This window comes from Ailuropoda melanoleuca, chromosome 8, assembly GCF_002007445.2.
Source record: "Ailuropoda melanoleuca isolate Jingjing chromosome 8, ASM200744v2, whole genome shotgun sequence".
NCBI lineage: Eukaryota > Metazoa > Chordata > Mammalia > Carnivora > Ursidae > Ailuropoda > Ailuropoda melanoleuca.
In genome coordinates, this window is record NC_048225.1 from 104,946,761 (window position 1) to 104,968,357 (window position 21,597).

Below are 21,597 nucleotides of genomic sequence, written 5' to 3' on the forward strand. Positions count from 1 at the left end.
AGCGTCTGCCTTCGGCTCAGGGCGCGATCCTGGCGTTGTGGGATCGAGCCCCACATCAGGCTCCTCTGCTATGAGCCTGCTTCTCTCCCCCTGCTTGTGTTCCCTCTCTCGCTGGCTGTCTCTATCTCTGTCAAATAAATAAATAAAATCTTAAAAAAAAAAAAAAGCTGAACCCAGAAGCTGGGGTGGGGGTGGTAAGGAATGTTGGCAGACAGAGCGAGAGGTGTGAATAGAGAGAGGTCAGCCAGGGGAACAGCGAGAGCTTAAGCTAAGAACCAAAGCCAACCGTAGAACAGCCTTTGTCCTTGAGATCTCCTTGGATCGGAATGAATGAGCTACACATCACAGGTTCTTGGGGTGGGCAGTGTGGTGCGATTGCAAAAGCACTGGTCTTGGGGACTTTTGACTGGCATCTGAATTCCAGGGCTACCCCTTAGGAGCTGTGGGATCTGGGGCAGATGACCTGAGTCTCAGTTTCCTTCCTCTTTAGTACTCTCAGCACAGGCTTTGGACTCAGAGACACTTTGCCCCCAACACCTGCATGACCTTGGGCAAATGACTTAATCTCTGGGTCTTAGTTGCCTCATCTATAAAATAGGGGCAGTAGGCCTTGGAGCCGTTGTGAGGATTAAGTAAGATAATGGATGGGAAGTAGATTCCCTTACGAATTAGGACCATGGAACGATGGTGCATGTGAGGCCAGGTGACCTGGGTCTGGATCTGCCCCCAGCTAGGTGTGTAACCTCTCGGAGAAGCAATTCCTCCTCTGTAAGAAGGGGTAATAATACTTTCTTCATGGGGCTCTTGTGGGGCTCTGATGAAATAAGGTACGAAAGCACTTTGTACAGCTCTGTATGAAGGTGAAGGGTTACTTCTATTCTTCAGCTCACCCTCTAACAAAGGCTGAATAAATTCTGAATTGGCCAAAAAAGGGAGGGTGAGGGAAGGAATGTGAATCTTAGGGGGAGCAGCAAAAACAGCTCAAATAATCCCCACACTGCATTTCTAACTCTTTCCATTAAGCCTAAACTCCAAGGAAAAGCTCACGGCCAAGGGCACAGAGGGAGGTAAGGAATTGGGGGTATGGGGGTTGTGAGGCGGGAAAAGGAGCCTTCTGCTGTCAAACCCCAGGAAGGCATGAAAGGTCTTTGGTGAGGCAAAGAAGAGGGAGTCTCTCAAGTCCCAGCTCCGTGTCTCCCTCTCTGACCCCAACTCCCTTGTGACTCACAAAGCTCAGCTCCCAGCCTTGAGCCAAGAAAGGCCGCCTTCCAATGCCCCCTACCTGGCAGCTACTAAGCTGATTCAAATATGCTCAGGGTTAGATTCCAGAGAAAAAGGACAGGAGCTCCGCTGTCCCCTAAGGGAGCATAGCTTGCCCCTCCTCTGCCCACCACCTGGGGCAGAGCCCCTCAAGTCAGGCTCCTCCTTGCTCCCCCACCCCATAGCCGCCACTCCCCTTTCAGAGGTCAGAACCGGGACCTGATGCCAGGGCCAGAGCCCTGATGGTCCCGAGCCTCACTGCAAGGCGGGATCATGAGTGCCCTTCTCTTGGGAGCTCAGCCCACAGGATGTGCCAGGGAAATGTTTCCACAGATTAGTGCCTCCTGGGGTGGGACAGCAGCAGCAGGTGGCAGGAACAGGACAGGGGCGGGAGCAAAGCCCAGGGAGCCCTTGGGAGGAGCCCAAGGACAGAGGCTCTCTTCTCCAGGCTCCAGCCTCCAGAACCAGAAGGTTCGGGGTTCCTGCAAAGCCCCCTGCCTCAGTTTCACCTCTCAGTGACCGCTTGATGCTGCATAGCTCACTTTATTTGACCGGCTGTTGTGGTAATTACCGCAGTATCACAGTTTGACTAAGTTCTGCTCCAGATGTGGAATAAAGGGATGCAGGGGCAAGAGGTGAAGAGCCAGCTAAAAACTCCAAGGGAAGGGGGAGGATGAGAAAGTTAAAGCAAAAAGAAATACATCAGTGATGTAGAAGGCAGCCTGGCAAGCATGCCCTAAATTAAACAGTTCTGGAAGGTAAAACCTGGTTTTCCAAATCTGCATTTGTCAAGTCAGGTCTTAAAAAGGAGCAGTTAAATAACCAGTGTAAGACCAACAAGCCTGGTAACTTCTGAGATCGGGACAAGAAGGCAGTAAATGCTGGTCAGCCAAGGGATGCACATGTTTGGAGGAAGGAAGAAGCCAGATTCCTGCCGGCCCTCCCCTACCCCTTGGCCTTGTTCTTTGGTGACTTCAGGAGTGAGTAATGTTGGTGGGTGATGGCTCACCAAGTGGTTTTGACCCCAAGTTTCATCAACATTAGCTTTCCCCCTTGGCATGGTCATGGCTGAGGTCAGGCACCCCTAACCCAGCCAGATCCTTGACCTCATAGTTCGTGCCGGTGCGGCGCTGGCTCCTGGTCCGCGTCAGCATTCTGGATAAACTCAAAGATGAATTTCACCTGGGTCTAGTAGGCTTGGACTGAGATTTTCTCATTGAGTCCATGGGTGCTGAGTGAGAGAGATTTTGGGGAAGACAGGAGAGCGCCAACTGTTGGAGCGCAAGTGTTATTACCAAGGACCCCCCACCCTATGTACCCTGAAGCCACTGGCCTTTGACCCTCCAAGGGTAAGAAGTGAGGTTTCATATGACACGTAGGTCATCTCTCCAGGGTCCAGCCCTATGGCAGAGAACACTGCGGGGGAACATAATAATAATAATAACAATAACAATAATAATAATGATAATAATAATAAAATCCTGGGGAGGACAGAGTCGTTTTCTGCTTGGGAATCCATGTGATCATTTCTCCTTGGAGGGGAAACTATCTTCATAATTCTCTTTCTCTTAGGCCAGAGTCCCCCTGGCCCCCACATACTAGGGGCACAAAAGCAGAGGGAGGGCGACTGCCCAGGGTCCCTGTGGGGTCTCTACTTCACCTAGGAACTTCCCATCAGATCTTGTGCCCATGACCGGCGTCCATACAACACAACACACAACCAAACCACACACGCAACCTCAAAGATAGAGGAAAGAGAGAGTAGCAACTTGCTGTCTCCGTTAACAAGGCCCACGAAGCTGTTCATATGCTCATATTCAAAGATTTTCACTGTATGGACCACTGACTTATGGTGGGGAAATAAGGTCTGGATATGATAAGGAACAGAAAGGACGTGTAATTCAACCCCTGCCCCACATCCCAGGACTAAACATTTGCTGAAGAACCCACCCACGAAGTAGTAATTCACACACGGTAGTTAACATTGGCGGTCAGGTTTTACCGTCCTCTCGTGCATTTTCTTCTGAGAATTCAAACAATGTGTCCGCCTTTGACCACATACAGGTCTGGATTTCACTGGGTGGTAACTGAGAAGTCTGGAGTCTCCCTTTCTGGGGAGAAAATGAAGCCCAGAGGGTAAGTATTCTTCCAAAGGGAGGAAGAGGGGGGATCATACCCAAGGGTCCTAATTCTACGAGGTTCTTTCCGATGATCTGATTATCTCCAACCCAGAAAAATAGTGGCCAATTCCCATACATTCTAGGGAGCGACAAGACTGACAATGAGGAAATTTGGCCAGCTGGGTTCAACAATGTCTTCATTTCAGGTTGTGCCACCCTGGCTTTCCCCCATTCTGTGGACTGGCAGGAGAATGGGGTGGGGATAGGTCAGATGAATTTCCTCCTTCACCCTGCTGTTCAAACCTGTTCCACTTACTCACCTACGGAAGCTCTGAGGACGCAGGTAGAGGGGGTTGAACCGGTAGATGCCAGTGGTGAGGTTTGCATAGTGTCTGCTGTCTGTGTTGCCAATACAAATGCCTAGGTAGGGAAAATCAAGAGGAATGGGGCTTTATGGGAGCCACCAAGCCAAGGTAGTGGTGGGAGGTGGGCTGACTGGAAAGTTAGGACCTCTGGGTCAATAAGAACATCACCAGGGCCCTCCTCGGAGCCTGCAGCTATGAATTTTTGTCCTTCAGGCTACCCATTCTCAAAACCCTACTAAAATGCCATTTCAGCCAGAAGCATGGAATCTTCTCCCCAGGACATTAGTGAGTTAAACCTTGAATGATCCAGACAGAAGTGTCCTCTCTTCATAATGACCAGGGAGGCCATTACCTTCATTTTTTACCCTTAGCTGGGCTATTTCAGAAATCTAGCTCTCCAGAAATCTAGATTATCAGTTCTTTATTGCTTCAGCTCTCTTTATATCACCCTAGCTCAGAAATCAACACCCTCCAGGGAGCTTTACTGCTATAAAATGCAGTCCTTTTAAAGTAGAACATAATTCCCTGTTATTTTCATCCTCTGAAGGATGACTTTGTCTTCCATGAGTCAAACTTCAGGTTAGGAAAGTCGCAGGATAGTCTCCAGTGTCTCGCTGTCTTGAAGGTAGTAGCAGCTCACCCCACGCGGGCTCCAGCTGGGGCTGGGACTTGTCCCCAGTGGGGGGTCTCTGAGAAAAGACCCCCTAAGCACCAATGAAAGAATGGTGGGATGATTTGAGATGTTAACTTGTGTTTTGTTCCATTTTCCACTCCTAGTTTCAAATGGGTAACTAGGCCCTTCAAACTCTTTGCTTTGGGGATTTCTACCAGTTGATGTCTGCCTATCTTTTTTCTGTAAAGGCCTAAACTTGTTAATGGGATTATGGTGGGTGCCTCAGAAGGGAGAGGGTAGTTCAGAGAGCTTTTGAGGACCTAGAAAGAAGAATCAGGGACTAAGAGGGCCGGCTTGGTGGAGACCCAGGCCTTGCTCTGTGGCAGGAATTTGAGGAGGTGGCAGACCTCAGAGGGGTTGGCTGCCTGGTATGCTCAGGGAGGTGGGGTCTTAGGTCCAGAGTCAAAGATCCCACTCGTACAACAGGCCAGGAAATCAGAGGAAATCTCCAACCTGAAGTGACTTTTTAGCTAGGCCACGGATATCCAAGGTAACCACAAGGACCGATGACTACAGGCCAAGGGACTCCCATGCTATGTGGCTACCTAAGACCTTGAGGGCTTACTTCAAAATGAAGGTGGTGGTGGGGGTGCTTAGAGGCCTCAACAGTTCCCGAAGTTGAATATCCTGAAGAGTGGGGCTTACAGCCAGATTTAAGTTGATTAAAACACAGGCTGCCCTTTTCCCACCGGACTTTGTGGCCGCAGAGCATCACGGTACTCTCCTTAAAGGCCCAGGCCTAGCACAGAGGCAAGTCCGAAGTATGTGCTTAGAAAATGAGGGAATCTGGGGCCTCTGGGGGGGCTCAGCTGGTTACATGTCCAACTCCCGACTCTTGCTCTTGGCTCAGGTCATGATCTCAGGGTCCTGGGACTGAGCCACACATCAGGCTCTGTGCTCAATACAGAGTCTGCTTGTCTCTCTCCTTCCCGCAGCTTGCTCTTGCTCTCTCACTCTCTCTCTCAAACAAATAAACAAAACCTTAAAAAAAAAAGCAAATAAGGGAATTCATGATTAAACTTGGATTTTGAAAAATCTGGTCTTAGCATTAGAGCATTTCCTCCTCGCATCATGGACCAGAGATCCTCAAACTGTGGTCAGCCATCACCTGGTCTCAGAATCCCCTGGGGGATTTGTTCAAAAGGCAGATTCCAGGGTCCTCTCCAGATCTGGTTAGCCTGAGTCTTTGGGAGCGGGTCCAGGTAACCTGCACTTTAGTAAATTCCCTAGGTAATCCTCTTCCACTCTTAAATCGGAGAACCACTGTCTCCCCAGCACAGGTTTGGAAGGTAGGCTGGAAGACTAGGGAAGGGGCACAGACGCACTGCTGCTGGGACTGGTCTGGGCTTGGAGAGGGGAAGGGGGTTCATGCCAATGGTATAGGCGGGGCTATACCACTCTGTTGAACTCTGCTGCTGAGCTGTTATCCTGGATGGATCAGAACCAGCCTCGGAAAAACTTGGGCCCTTCTGTGGCTCCTCCAGAGGAGTGTGTGGGGGGCGGTCTGGGCAGGGCTGAGCCTCTCCTCCATGCCAGAGACGCTGGCCTAGGTTAAGCTAGGACCCAGGCATGACTGACCTAATTTATTGTTTCTGCTCTTTTCCTGTTTGCTTTCTGACTTCCACGCCGAGGGGAAAATACAGTTCCAGTCTCATCAGGAGGGGAAGCAGCCAGATGTTTCCAGGCTGAACAGCTGGGGTGGAGGTGGGGCAGGAGACATTAGAGAGGAAACAGTTCCAGCCCCCACCTCCCTCCCGCCCCAGCTGATGAAGTCATTACCTGGGACAACAGTGCTGACTTCCGGGAAGATGGACTGTATGATCTGGTGGAGCAGCTGGTAGCCCAAGGCCTGATGATCGGAGGGGCTAACAGGGAGGGGGTCAAAGGCATTCAACACGTGGAACTGGACCCGGCTGTCAGCCACAATGTTCTTGATGAGGTCTAGGACCTTGAGGGAGCAAACAGAGGGAGTCTGAGTTCTTACTATCTGCTACCCAAGTACCCTATGAATTGAAAGAGTCCCGGTTCCTCTTCAGCAAGGCAGCGCCTTGGAGTTTCCAGGGCAGCTCATGTTCGCACTGGGACCTCAGTTTCAGCTGACTGGCTGCAGGACGTGGCAGAGTTGGGTCTTCCTGGCAAGCCGTCTACAGCATGGGAGACTGAGGTTAAATGTTCGGGAGGCTTGCCTTACAGCCACGAGGCAGGCAGGGAATTGGAAAGTCAGGAAATCGTGTGTCCTTCCTCTTGGGCTGTGAGTCATGGCCGGGTGGAATGTAGAAGACACAGCAGAAAGGGGAACACGACGGTCTTGAGGCAGGGTGACAGATGCGATGACCTCACTTCAACCTGGGTGTCTCAGACAGTTGAGGAAAGGGTCACACACTTTTCTTCCTCCTCTCTGGGCATCCCTGCTTCCTGTTTGTAACCAACTGCACTGGAGCCAGGAAGATGAGCTCAACACAGACAAAAAGTCAGGCATTGGGGGACTGGTATTCAAATTTTCTCTTTGCCTCCTTTCCTCAGGAAGGAACCTGAGGAAGCTCCTAGAAAATTCAGGCTGAAACAACTAGAGCTGAATCCAGCACAAGTCCTGGTCCCAGGCAGGACGTAGACCAGACCCTGTGGATCAGGTCACATGGAGACATGTGGGAATGGATCGGGAGACTGGCTTAGGGTAGCCCCCCAAGCCCACCCCACCACCCAGGGAAAGCCCGAGCACTAGTCTCGACCCATCTGATCAGCAGGTGCTTTGGAACTGCCTCTGCCCTAGAGAGAGGGGTCCCATAGCTGAGGCTCACCTGCATGGGGGGGCATTATCTCAAGCATACCCCTTTTTATGGTAGTGTCCCCTAGAAGCATGCTAGGAGCCGAGTCTGGAAAGGAAATGAGGGTCCTATTTCTGGCTTAGAAACCACCCCTGAGCCAAACCAAATTCCCTGCAGTTGGATTAGCTGGGGGTGGTGGTGGACAGCTCACTTCTCAGAGCTTATTTTCACTCTAGCATTTCTGTCCTAAATCCTCTAATACACGAATTAGTACATAGTCTTCATGTATCTTCGGCCAACTGGGAGGTTATCAGTCATCTCCTATAAAGTGGGTTGGGACTACGCCTGCTGACCCCTGTCCCAAATTCCTGTAACATTCCTGCCCCCAGAAACTGAAGAGGGCACACAGATGGGACCCCCCTCTGTGAAGAGGCTATAAGAGCTCAGTTTCCCACTAACTCTCAGGCCAGGTCCTGATGTAAAAGGAGGGGCTACCTCATTTCTGTGTTTTTAGGACCAGGAACATAAAAGGCATGCAGTGGATGTTGGCTACAAGAAACTGAAAAGATATGAACCAATAAAAATAGTGGGAGTTGGCTCGTGAAGTAACTGGTCCAGGACTATACGGTTGGTGTCGCAGGGCTGGGTATCTGAACCTGTCTCTGACTTCACAAGGAGGCTGCTTTACTGCTTCCAAAGCCCATGCAGGCTGAGCTGGTGTAGAGCAGGGCCCAAGAGAGGACGGTGTGCACTAAGGTGGATTCCTTAGTGGTGTGGATTTTGAGCCAGAATTTGATGGACGGACGTGAAACGGGTGAAGAGGCATGAGACAGTCTGAGCAGGACAGGGGCATGCGCACAAACTGAGGAGTGACACCCAGCTTTGTGCCACGGACAGCCACTTTGAGGGGTGAGACCTTGGGCAAGCTGCTTAAGCCCTGTGCCTCAGCTTGCTTGTCCGCTAACGGAAGGATCACAGCAGCGCCTACCTGGTAAGGTGTTTGTGACGCTACTGGAATTAACACACGTCAGGCGTTTGGGCCGGTTCCTGGCACATAGTAAACACTCAATATATGCTAGTTCTTTGCTTAGACTAAAGGAGCCGCCCTGGGCAATCATCAGGGGCACAAGGATGGGACGAGGAGGAGGCACTCGTGAATGATAAAAGGGACCTCAAAGGTTACTTTCGAGCACATCAGGCTCTCACTGCTCTGAGCTTCCACGGCCCTTGCCCCACATTCCCATGTTACGTTTTCCCTCTGTTTTATGTGTACACGTTTTTCCCTTGAGTGAATGATAAGTTTGTTGAAGGCAAGAACAAGGGATACCAAAAACATCAGTAAGGTCTTTAGAGTTCAGAGTTAGCAAGTTCAGCCTCCAAAACGCTGGAGGGCAGGGCTTCTCATTAACACCCACGACAGACCGTCATCCAGCCTGCACACGCATACTTCCATGGCGGAAGGCCCACCAGCACATGTTATCATTCATTCTGCCTTTGAGCAACTTGGTTATGAATGTCTTCTTTATAAGGAACTGAGCTACGGCTTCCTGTAGCGTCTCACCCCTCTCCCTTCATTATTTTATATATTTTATATCCTCCTGGGCATACAGTATATAAGCGGCAGATCAACTGCGTTTCATCTCTGTTGAAATTAGACGCCTGTGCCCTTGCTCCCTGGAGGCGGTTTCCAGGTCTCTGTTCTATGTCAGGTCCCAGGGTAAATGTCACCCCAGGGGACTGACCCTCTGTTCCAACCCCACCCCACAATCACTTTGTGACACAACATCCTATGATTTGCTTTATGATACTTGCCTCTTAAAAAAATCAACTTGGTCATGTATTTGATCACTTGCTTATTTCTGTCCCTTCCCCACTAGAACATAAGTGCCATCAGGATGGGAATCTTGGCTGTCTTGCTCACCATTCTCCCAAGTGCTCAGAAGAATATCTAGCCTATAGCAGCCACTCAGTAAATACTCGGTGAAGCAATGAATAAAGAAAGGCAGGCATCTTCTGTACCACACTCTGGAGAGGTGGCCCTCATCCACCCCTTGAGAAGCTCACTACCATCCAAGGCGCCACATTCCCAACTCTCCTTCAAGTGGGGGAACCATCTCCCAGTGATCTGATTTTTACTCCTTGAGGCCCATTCAGAACAGACCTTCTACAGGGTAGCCTGGGCCATTTCTGAAGCCTGCCCCTCACACCTACATGCTGGAGACCTCTCTACATCCGCAACATGGGAGACACCAGTTAGAGATGCAGGAAGAGGGTTCTGGCAACTGTATATGCTCCCACTGGGTCTAGCCCAAGGCCCTGTACCCTTGGCCTTCAGACCAGCACAGTGTCTGAAGACGGAACCCGGTGCGTGGAAAGGGGGCACGAGGGAGGGGATGGACCAGAACAAAAGGTGCTCGTGCTTTCAGATGCTGGAGGCTTTCCATTCCTCACTGGGCAGGATGGGCCCAGGGATTCCAGGGATTTCATGAGATAGACTGGGAAGGAAGGCCACTCTGGTGAGGGACCAGAGAGGAGGGAAGAGTGCCAGAAGCTGGGGAGATGAAAGCCCCAGCTGGTGGAAAACAGCCCTTGGGAAGGGCATGGAGTGGGAATGAGGCTGGAAAAAAACTGGTAGAAAGAAGTTCAATGGGGGGAATTCAGTGATTTCCTGGCCCCGTGATCCTCCAGGGAGAGGACAAAGGTTGGCACTTGATGAAAAGCAGCTGAGCCCTGGGCTCACACCGGTCCCAGCTTTCCCCGAATGCTGGGTGGTGCTGGGGCTGGCCATCAATCCATCCCCCTGCCCCCCTGCAGCGAGGGGTGGGCCTCCCGCCCTGTGTGAGGACAAAAAAACCCCTCCGGGGTGAAGAACTCAGGAAGAAAGGACCACAGAAGTCGAAGTGTGGCTGACCCTCGAGGATCTGCACCAGAGACTCAGGGCACACCACCTGCCCCCAATTCTGCTTCATTCTGGAACGTACTAGTCAGTCCATAGTTTTTAGGTTGCCTCTTGAGATCATTTTTTGAGGGATTAGATTTGCCTTTTGAACTCTTTTTTAGCTCAGCCCGTTGTTTAAATAAGCTAGGCTTCCCTGCAGACGCCAAACACTCTGCACAACGGCTACTCAAGCCTGCACCTTTTGGCTCACACGTCATTTCCTCGGGGAAGCCTTGCCTGACCCTACGCGAGGTCTGGTTCCCTGTCGTGTTCTCCACTGGCAGCTGGTCCCTCTCCGTCATAGCGCTCATCCCAGCTTGCAATTATGTACCGATTTTCATCGTTTTTAAATTGATGTTTGTAGCAGGCCACTGCCAGGCTCTGTCCTCGATCCTCTTTACTTCTAATTTTATACATCCTTCCTGCGGGATTTTATTGACTCTAGAGGTTTCATTTATGTCAGTAACACTCCAGCCTGTATCTCTAGTTCATTCTCTTTCCAGACCCGAGGTATTTATAATCGCCTATTTATAATTTATAAGCTTCTCAAACTTCTCACCCACTATCCTCTGTGAACGTGCTCTACTTCCTGAACTTTCCATCTCGGGTAAAGGTATTAGCACCTGGCCTACTATGTAGCTTAAACACCTTGGAGCCGTCCTGCCTTTCTGTCTCCCCTAACCCATGACACATGACATTCTGCTGAACCCATGTCTCCCACCCTGGCAGGTTCCTTCTCCGCCCCATCACTGCTGCTCGGTCCGCTGCCTGAGATGCTGTCACAGCTTCCCAACCGTCTCCTCCTACGCCAGCACTTCTTCCGCATTGCTACCAGCACCGTCTCCCCAGAAGCACATCTGAGGACATCACGACCCCGTTTGAAGACCTCTGACAGTTCCCTCTGTCCACCACACACAAGGCCCTGAGTCCCACGCTCCAACTCCATTTTCACCACCTGCCACTTCCGCCCGGTCTGTCCTCCTCTTTAGCCTTACTTTACTTTAGCCTGACTCTTTACATGGCAGCTCAAATTTCTAGTGGTCAGAAAGCACCTTCTAGATCCTCAGAGGCAGTGATAGTTCCCTTCTCTGCGCTGGTCTTTTAGCAATTTGTTCATCCCGAATTGCTTTGATCGTGATCTGGTGGGGTGGTTCTGGAGCTAGGCTGTTAGATGCGTAATCTTTGGCACGTCACTTACCTGATTTTTTGATTAAGGATGATAATAGGGTGGTCGTGGGCATTAAACAAGCACGCATACACCTTAGAACAGTGCCACACACCAAGCGAGCCTGCGGGATATGTCTGCTACTAGTATTATCATTTATCAGACTCCAAGTTCCTCCTGAACCAGAGGTCTTCTATCCTCGTCAGCTTCCTGGAGGCCTCCAAAGAAAGTTGAACAAACGCTATTGAATAAACCCACCAATGTTCTTTAAAAGATGGCAGTTGGCCAGCCCTGGGACGGCAGCTACACCCAGACCCTGAGCACCACACATCCCCGATACAGAACCGGTGGTTGGGAACGGAAGTCATGCACCTCCTGGACGGTCTGCGCAGGGTGAATCTGCATGTTGATTATGGCCTGGGCCACCGGGGGGATGACGTTCACCTGGAGAGAGAACCACAAACCCTGGCCTGGGCTCCCCTGCCCGGGAAAGGCCAGCTACCACCAGTAGAGAGAGGAAGCCAATTTGATTGAAAGGAGCACGGCTTCATTTTCGGTGGGCCCCTTGTCTTCTGGGGCCCTTGACAAGGGGTTATGCTCAGAGCTAGAGAGGTGTGGCTGTGTTAGGCCAGAACTCCATGCTTCTTGGTCATGGAGGGGGTCACAGAGCTGCTCAGAGCAAGACTGTCTGCTCCGGGACCACGCAGACCTCTCGCTCCTGGCCCCGTGCAGCGGCGCTGGCAGTCTTCCATGCATGCTCTCTTCCTGGGGCGCCCGGGACACTCCTGCAGCAGTTAAGGCCCACTCAGGACAGGGCACCCCGAGCTGCCGCAGGCCCCCGTCATGCTGTGCTTGATCCCCAAAGGCGGCGATGACGGTGGTTTCCCACGTCTAATTGCAAAATTTGACGCTGTTCTCTGCCCAACCAGGAAGAACCCAAGATGAACTGGAGAAAAGAGTTAGGCTCTGAGCGGATTTTTTCCTCAGAGGCCACAGGAGAATGGACTCCCCAACTCTGAATCTTTCTTTGAACTGCTTTGGTGCAACGAAGCACTAGAGTAGGGGCAGGAGAGCTGGGCTGTTACAAATTAGCAGCGGGATTTTGCATAGTTATAACCCGTTTGTGCCTCTGTTTCCCGACTGGCAATTGGGGTGATGGTACCAGGAGGGCTGTGAGCAGGACGAAATGGAGTGACAAATGTGATAGTATTCCGGACAGATAAAATGGCATTCACATGCAAGGACACAGTATTATTATTTAGGTGAACACTCTAGGCAGCTGGTGAAGACTGCTCGGGTACGGCGGACACACCAGACACTCCAGTCAGTGATGCCAGGAGTTAACTGAAGTGCCATTCATTGTACTCAACCTGGGCTCCAGGTGACCACAGCTCCACAAGGCCACCCAGTAAGCTTGGTGCACAGCGCTCCCTAGAGTAGTGCTGGTGGTACTGGTAGTAAATGGACCGGTCTCACTTCTCTCAAGATTTCAGAAAGGCCTCGGCCCAGGCTACGCAGGGTGGCTGTGGCTTGTTCCTTTAAACAGAGATGCCCCTTCGTGGCCCATCCAACTGGAAGTAGACCAATTTACCAAAAAATAGTTCTTGGAAAAGAAAAATCTATCAAAGTAATAATTCACTCGACATTTATTTCTACGAGGGAACTTCACTTAGAATTCATGTCTGTTCAGACATCAACATGTTCAGATTACCCAGTATTTAGTGTGTTTTGGGAAATGACTAATATATGCCTTTAGGCGTTGTATATATCACAAATGTTATTATAGACTTTATAAATGGTGGGTTAGTTTCTTTCTTTTGACTCAGGGTAGCATGAGGAGGAAAAGACATTAATCATTAAATTTGTTAGGTGAATCAATCTTCCGGAGTATGGTGAAGAATAACCAAAAGATCCTTGATGGTAGAAAAGTTAGAACCTTTAGTCTACCTGACCAAACTGCTAGGTATATATTTAACATGTTGAATGAGTATCGTTCACAAAAATTAACTCCCAAATGACTGCCCTTCATACCAGTATCATGGTTGTTTTTTTGAAGGGGTGCAGACTCAAGGAACCTGAGAAGGGCCATGGACACCCCCTAAAATACACATATACAAAATCTGGCCAGCAATTTCAGAGGGCTTGTAGACCTCAGCTTGAACATTTGCTCTTGAGGTTACACAATGGGTATCACTGTACAGTTCAGCACTGGGCCTTCCTATTATTCACACTGTAATCAGAGAAGGAAGAAGGGACCAGGAGATAAAGCCAAAGGATGGAGAGGTGAGTGGACAGTGAGGAAAAGGTGTAGGGGAGGATCCAGGAGATGTTAGCTTGACTCCTGCGTTGAACATGATGAGTGCCATGGTGGTCCTGACCAGCGTGTTGGTTATGTAACTCCTCTCCATGAACCTAAAGCAAAAGGACTAAGGTCAGACATTAGGAAGGACTGTCCAACATGGAGAAGGAATGAGTTGGAAGATCACCCACTTTCCTGAATCTCGGAGATCTTTAAGACTAGGAGGGACATCCTATATATGAATTAGATGTAGTTTCTGGTGGTGAAGGGATGATTAGTCAGGCCCAGTTAAGCCAAAGGAGAGGGGACTGAGTAGGCTTGGGTTGGAGGATGAGAAAGAAGGAAAGACAAAACTTTACCTGCTTACAAGGGGCCCAAATAGCCACAGGTTGCTCAAGATAATATTGGCAGGGAAGGGGAACTGAAAGGGAAAGAACCAGATCAGCAGGATTTCAGAGGGGTCAGCATAACAGGGTCACTGCACCCGAGGCATGGGTATCTCCCTGCTTTAGATTTGCCTTGAGGGTCCTCAGTGCCAGCCTCAAGGACGAGTGGGAAATAGCTCCCAAAGGTGCCTGGGTGTGTCAGGTCTTAGGGTCTCAGAGAAGCACCAACACCCCTAGGAAGAAGTCAGATCCTTGTGTCTTGGCTCACCCTCTGGCTGAAAACAGGTGAGTGCGTGCACAGCACTGGTCAGCAGTGGGCCCCTCTCCTACTCTGAAAGCTACTTCTCTGCCACCCTTTCTTCCTCTCCCACAGCCGACCAAGAGTACGGGAGACACCTTTTCCCACCTCATGTGCCAGTTCCTGCAATGTCATTTTCGATGGCCCGCTTCCAAACATGTTCAGCATTGGTGTCTGCTCCAGGCTGCAAGAGAAAGGGAGCTCTCAAGACTTCCCCAACCCCAGTTAAAGATCAGCGATCTGAAGGGAAGAAGGAGGGAGACAGGATTTTTCAACAGGTCTGGCCAGGAGGTGTTCCATTCACCTTCTCTCACTTCCACTGATCCACCTGTTTGGAGACCTCGATGCACAAGTGGGACCACCTCTAGTCCATCAGCAGAAGCTGTCCCTGTTGACCAAGTCCAAGCAGGTACCCCAACTCTCATGGCACCTACCACCTTGTAGCAGAATTATCAGTCTCTGCAGCTAACTGTGAGTTCCTTGAGGAAAGGGGCTATCTGTTTCTTTCCACGGCTGTATGCCCACCACTGGGCACAAAGCCTTAAACACTGGTAATCAGTTACATATTTAACTGAATTAATATTCTTCTTCTTCCCACTTTGCTAAGAAAATTCAGCTGGAGGGAAGCTTTGTTGTGACAGACACTGCTGTGCTCACAGCCTGCAGCCCTTATGTCCTGACCTAGCTTTTATGGGCCAGCTCTTGCTTACAATATGGGTAGATCCTTTTCTGACCTCTGATCCCTGCCTGGGTACTGGTGGCTCTGTCCTCCCTGCAGCCCCCATTGTGGCTTCTCAGCCCAGCTTCAGGGCAGGAAGCTTAGCCTCTTCAAACTCAAAAGTGGGAAAGTACCAGGTCTTCCATCCCGAGTCTGGCAAGGGAGCGGGGCCCGTGTTGCTTACCGGCTGACAGCGGCTGCGAGGATGCTGATGCTTGTCTCCTTTGGGGGAGCTGAAGAGTGGCCTGGAGTCATGTTTACTTGCAGGCTGAGGTTAATCAAACCCTTCTCTGAGCCTGCGATCCTGTAGGAGAGGATCAGAGAGGGCCCTCCTGACTTCCTCCCACCTTGAATTATCCCAAGGGCCCAGAGGCCCGCCTGCACAGTGGTCTGGTGGTCCAGGAGATTGGCTTCATGCTGCTTAAAAAAATTAACACTAGAGGAAAAAGGGAAGGGGGAGCTCAAAACTGGTCGGAAGTTCAGGGCTAGAGGAGTAAAATAAAGAGCTGTGTCAATATGGCTTAGAGACGCCAGGCTGGGGTCATCTGAAATGGGGTGAGAATACCTTCCAAGGTAGGGGGTGGGGTACTTTACTCACATGGCAAAGGGCTTCTTAGGGTAGGAAATGAAACCATCCAAGATGAAGTTACTCGTCCACAATGAAGGCTAGCTTGACACCCCTCGTCTGTAGCAGGGCTGAGATCTTCTGAGCCCCATTATGCCCTGACACCTACAGACATTAAACCCATGGCCATAGTCCCTCTCAGCCAGACCCCCAAGAGCTAATGGAGACCCATTCAACATAGCCAGGGGCTCCAGAACCTCCCTGCCCAGTCTCCTTCCTGGGGGGAGTGGGGAGGGGACGGGCAAGGGGCCGAGACGATCCTGCTTCACAGAACCCTGGCATATCACCAGATGAGAGCCAAACTGCTCTCATTTCACAGATGAAGAGGCTGGCCCAGGGTCAAAGTAGGCGACATCACTGGAAATAAAACACCGATTCTTTGCTCCCTGTTGGTTTGCTTTCTATCACACCCATGTTTCTCAAAGTGTCATCGATGGAACACCTACCTGCCTCAGATATTACCAGGGAGTTTGTTAAAAAATGCAGAACTATGCCTATCACTAAATGAAAGAAGCCGATCTGAAAAGGCTATATATTGGATGAGTCCAACTATAGGACATTCTGGAAAAGGTAAAACTATGGAGACAGTAAAAAAAAAAAAAAATCTGTGGTTTCCCAGGTTTGGGGGAGGGAGAGAGGGATGAATAGGTGGAGTAGAGAGGATTTCTAGGGCAGTGAAACTACTCTGTGTGAAACTATAATGGTGGACCCATGTCACTATACAACTGACCAAGCCCACAGAATGGACACCAAAAGTAAGCCCTAATGTAAACTAGGGCTTTGACTAATTACGATGTATCAATGTAGGTTCATCAGTTGTAACAGCATCCAGAGGGATGCTGGTAATGGGGGAGGCTGTGCACATGTGGTGTGGATATAAGGGAAGTCTCAATATTTTCTCAATTTTGCTGTGAGCCTAAAACTGCTCTAAAAAAAATAAGGCCTTTTACAAATTCAAATCTATGGCACAGGGTCTGGGAATCTGCATTTTGGTCCAGGGCCTGAGACAGTTCTGGCACATAGATACTCAGGGGAGTTGGCAAACCCCCACACCGTATTCTGGAGACCCTACAGCTCGGGAGTAAACTGGACTAGAGTGAAACTCCGCGCCCCAAACAGGGGTCCTAGGGATGGTTTATAGGGTGAGGAGGCTCTTCCTCTTCACCATGGCCCAGAGCAATGGAGAAAGATCTTCGAGGGATGTAGTTTCTCTTCAGCAAGAGCTCCAGGGCCTGCAGGATTGCCTGGGGGGAAGAAGCAGAAGGGATGAGGGAGAATCAGGGCATCGGTGACATTCAGCTGCCTGCATCATGGCTGGTGGGGCTGGTATCGGACACTCTCTTTAAAGAGAACAAATTCAAGTGGCCCCAGGGGATGGGAGGTGAGGAAACATAGCTCCTTCACCAGCTGGAGAAAAGCCTAATGTATCCATTCAGAGCTGAAAGGGTCCCTGGAGATCATCTACCCTAGTCCTTATTTCACAGTTGAGAAATCAACTGTCCGGAAAAGGACAGTGACCAAGTGATGGCTGGAACCCAGGTCTCCTGGAGCCGAGGTTCTTTCTACCATAACCTAATCCTCCCAGGGGTCAGCTGAGCATCCCCAACCTGGATGACTCTTTAGGGCCCTGGGGCAGAGGGAACAAAGCATTTCAGACCATCAGAGTTCTTGTTGTCCAGTGTGCCTTGGCCATGGATGAAGCCATCATGCTCCAAGCCAGAGAAGGGGGGCACCTCCCAGCCTTCGTCAGGGGCGGGCACCACGTCACTGTGCGCCATCAACATGTAGGGGTGCAAGCTGGGGTCAGAGCCTCGGACAGTGAGCAGGTGGCTATACTCTCCTACGACTTCATGCTGGATAAAGCTGGTTTTGAAAACTGTCGGAAAGACTAGAGACAAAGGGATGAAAAGCAGGGAGAGAGAAAGTCAGATTTAACAATTTCCTTTGGTTTTCTTAACGTTTAATAGAAAATGACTACCCCCAGCCTCCCTTTTTGAAAACATGCTGCGTCCTGTAGGAAGCCTGGAACAAAGCCAGTGTGATTCCTGATTTGCCTGGACAATCTGTGAAATTCCTCTTCCTCATATTTTAATGCAATACTACTATGTAATAATGGGCACATCAAGATTCCATCATGGTGACAGCTGATAGATAGATCAAGATCTGGTTTGGTCTGACCTGTAATATGTTATCACAAGTATATGCTACCGCGCTATTCAGACTAGGAGTGTGTTAAATTTTAAATATAGTAGTCCCCAATATCCAAATTACTTGGAACCAAACATGACCCTTATATTTAAAAAAAAAAGCAAGACCTTTTTTTATTTGAAAAATAATATTCCTACTCTGTGTCATATAGAGAGAAGATTGCTCTGTCTAGCACAAGGCTACACTTCTGCGTGCAGGTGTGGACGTTCTCGGGATCAGTAACTCAGGTTACAGACAGTGTTAGAGAGGGGGGTACTGGCTATACACCTAGGCTGGCTCCTCCCAGCCCTGACAACTTTGGAGGGGCTGTTCTTTTCTTTGACTTAGGAAGAGGGCCTCACTACTCTCCGTGAGCTTTTCATATGGGGACTGGGGAGTTCCAAGTCTCCTTTTTCTTCTTGACCCATCCCTTCTTTGGCTCACGTGCTGGTGAGGGGCTGATATGGCAGCTCAAAGTTGCTGACGGCCTCGAAGCTCAGAAATGGGTCAGTAAAGAATCGGGAGAAGGGCCTGGGTGGGTGGAGTGTGTACATAGGTGCGTAGGTGTGTGTCCCAAGGTAGAGGTGGGAGGAGCATGGGGTATAGTTTCTGGAAACTTGCATGGGAAGAAGAAATTCCTAGTCCTACCTTTTTTTTCTTTTTTGAGTATAGCTGATACAAATGTGCCCTTAGTTTTTGGTATACAACTTACTGATTTGACAGGTTTATATATTATGCTGTGTTCACCACACGCATAGCTACCATCTGTCCCGATACATGGCTATTAGAATATCACTGACTGTATTCCTTATGCTGTACCTTTTATTTCCTTTCCTCATCCTATCTTTTGATTACATCATATTTATTGACTGTTACATATTTAGGGGAAAGATCGGGAAAGTTCAAACTCCAACCCAATATCTACGTGGTTTAGTTTTTTAGAGGCCAAATAAATCTATAGTCTCTACTCTGCCACCATTCTGACTCCTGGGGAGCTTCTATTCCTCCCCACTGTGTGTAAACTCAAAATAGGCCTACAGCAATTTGACTGTCCTCTGGTCAGTAACAAAAGAACCTTCTTCATCACCTTGTATAGAACTGTGTCTGCAGGGCTACTGCCCCCCCACTCCCCCCAGCTTGTGGCTGACCTGTATTCTCCAAACGGCCAGGGCTGTTTGCATTCAAGTTCTCCAGGCTGCAAAACACTGTTGGCAAAACACTGTTGGAATCCGGATGGCACCTGTCAGGGGCAGACAGAGATGTGATATTACAGATGATAACCACCACTGGTTTTCCCACAGCCCTCTGTGCAAAGAGAGTTCTTTGCATTCAGGATCTTATTGTGGAGGGTGAAACAATCCTATGAGGTAGCACTGCTGTTTTCTCTGATTCAAATGTGGGAAAACAAGTTTAGAGGGGTTAAGTGAGCTGCTCAGGACTGTCCTGAAATAAGCAGCAGAACTGGGATTTAAGACCAGGTCTTTCAGGTTTGTTTAGACTAACATGGTTCTTTTTTTTTTTTTTTTTATTGTAATTTGAGAGATCTAGGACACGTGGGGGGGGGCAGGGGGAGAGGGAGAAGCAGCCCAATGCAGGGCTCGATCCCAGGACCCTGGGATCATGACCTGAACTGAAACCACCATCCCTTCGATGAACCGGAGAAGCCCCCTATCCTGGGTCCCTACGTGAATGAGGCTTTGTGTGCAGAGAGTAGGCTTATTACTCGTGGACTGGCTCATCCAGAGTCTCACTGATCTCTCAGCCAAGGCCAGCTTTTTGGGCACCTGATGCCTGTGAAGGGGCAGATTCAGAAGCTCCTGAACAAACTCCTCAGTCCTAAATAATCTTCACCCAGATGTTTCAGTTCCCGAATTGCTATTAGGTTTATCCCTTTGAGCCCTGAAGGCTTTGCACTTTAAAGAGATCCATTATCATATGTAAACACCTGTGGGAGGGGAAATGCAATAAATTCTGAGAATATTTGCTTAGATATCCCAAAACACAGTTCGAAGAACAAAGGCAACCTAGGCAGTGCATTTGTCAAGGGAGGGCCTCTGAAAAGACAAGCTTACCCCTGTAATCAGTTTTGCTAAGGATCGACCTTGCATCACAGCCCACCCCAGAGATGGGGAAGTCAAGGATCAAAAGATGAAACTATAGAAGACAAACTCAAAATCTGATCTCAAATGTTTTGCCTTGAGGCATGTGGCTATATATGGGTATATATATATAGGCCATACAAGTAGATATAGGCCATATAGCCATGTGGTTATAAGGTCCCTACTTTGGGTTCTTTACATAAGAAAGTTTTTGCTTTCTTTTGGATGAAAAGACTCTGGGGTGAGCAGCTGCCCACTGGCTTTTAGAGAACTCGCTATTTGTGCTGTGCTTTGGGAGAGCTCTGCTCTGCCTCCAGACCAGGCACATGTACAATTTATATTCAACCACGGAGGTTAGCATTGTGTCCCTGCATCTGCCTGCACATGTTATGTAGGCAGTTTCTTTTAACGCATTATTTAATGAAAGGGAAAAACTGGAGCTAGGCGCAGAGGTGAGGAGGATCTCATTGTCCCACAGGATCTAGCCCTCAACAGAAAGTTTCCCCGTTTCCCCTGGAAAATGCAGACTGAGAAGGCAAATGAGTTTTTAACCTTGGTTTGTGGTCTAGGGGAGAGATGTCTGTTAATTAGGAGAGGAAATTTGGAACATCTCACACCCCTTTATGGAGTCCTCTGGAGTGGGGTGGATCCTACAAGCCACAGGTGTTATCACCCAGCACTTACTCCTTGCTGTGGGGTCCCTGGGGAAAGTCATTTAATTGACCTAAGCTTCAATTTCCCTCCACTGTAGATAAAATTAAGATAATTTAGTCTTATCTTAAGATACCACAGAGATTTAACAGAAGTGAAAACTTTCTAAGGTTAAAAGTACAAATAAAAGCTATTGCTATACTGAGGCAAAGCAGGGGGTAGGCTGGATGACAGCCAAGGCAACAGGGGCGACGGTGAAAGCTAGGGAAGGTTCCAGGCGAGGCAGGGAACACCCGGGTCCCCAGAAGCCAGGTCTGGCGCAAGAGTGGCGTCCCCATGCCCGGGCACGAGGTACTGGGACTCGGGCTGCGGCTGGTCTGGGGAGTGTGGTGGAGCTCCAGTTCCAGTAATGGCCCCTCTGCGGTGGGAGCGGGGCGGCACGGGGTGGCCCGAGGAGAGAGGGACCTATATATCTGGGCATAGCTGGGCGAAGGGGACCAGGCTCACCTTTCAGCGCTTCCTTCATCGCGAAGCGCTCGCCTGGGCTGAACTGAGAAGGGATTTGCGACGCCCTCTGATGCTCCCGGCCCTTCAGGCCCTTCGATCTGGACACTGTGGAGATACCTAGCAGCAGCACAGCCGCCACACCCAGCACGTAAACACCGTGCCGAGCCATGCTTCTCTCTGGTCTGCAGCTGGAGTTTGGACCTGAACTACAAGCCCCTTTGTCGTCCTGTCACTGCTCCAATTCCCGCAACTGCCTTAGCCCCACCCTATCACCAGACTTGACCAATCGCCGCTTGCCTGGGGCTGAGGAATAACCAATCGACAGGACGGCTCCGCCCAGGTTCGCAGGGCCTTTTGGGAGTGGTGGTTTCGCAGTCTGGGACAGGCTGAAGTAGAGCAAAGGTGAGGACTGCAGGTAAACGGTAGGTCTTATGGGCCCTTGATCTTCTGCTTTGAGATTCTCAGAAATCCCTTGCTATATGATAAGTCAATGAAAGGGGGAAAAGGCAAAATAAAATCAGCAAAGCGTATCAGACCTTAA

At 49.8% G+C, this 21,597-nt stretch overlaps 1 protein-coding gene across 1 annotated transcript; it reads right to left on the reverse strand.

The window, feature by feature from the left end:
- Positions 1–2,367: 2,367 nt before the first annotated feature.
- On the reverse strand, positions 2,368–21,597 carry PM20D1 (peptidase M20 domain containing 1). Its single transcript, XM_034667132.1, is given in 16 exon segments — positions 2,368–2,491; positions 3,701–3,800; positions 6,198–6,366; positions 11,659–11,730; positions 13,626–13,698; positions 13,945–14,006; positions 14,378–14,453; positions 15,172–15,291; positions 15,586–15,636; positions 15,638–15,715; positions 16,771–16,856; positions 17,256–17,500; positions 17,901–17,927; positions 18,053–18,079; positions 19,013–19,039; positions 21,057–21,597. Coding segments are annotated over 16 exon segments (1,506 nt in total). The 5' UTR covers positions 21,226–21,597.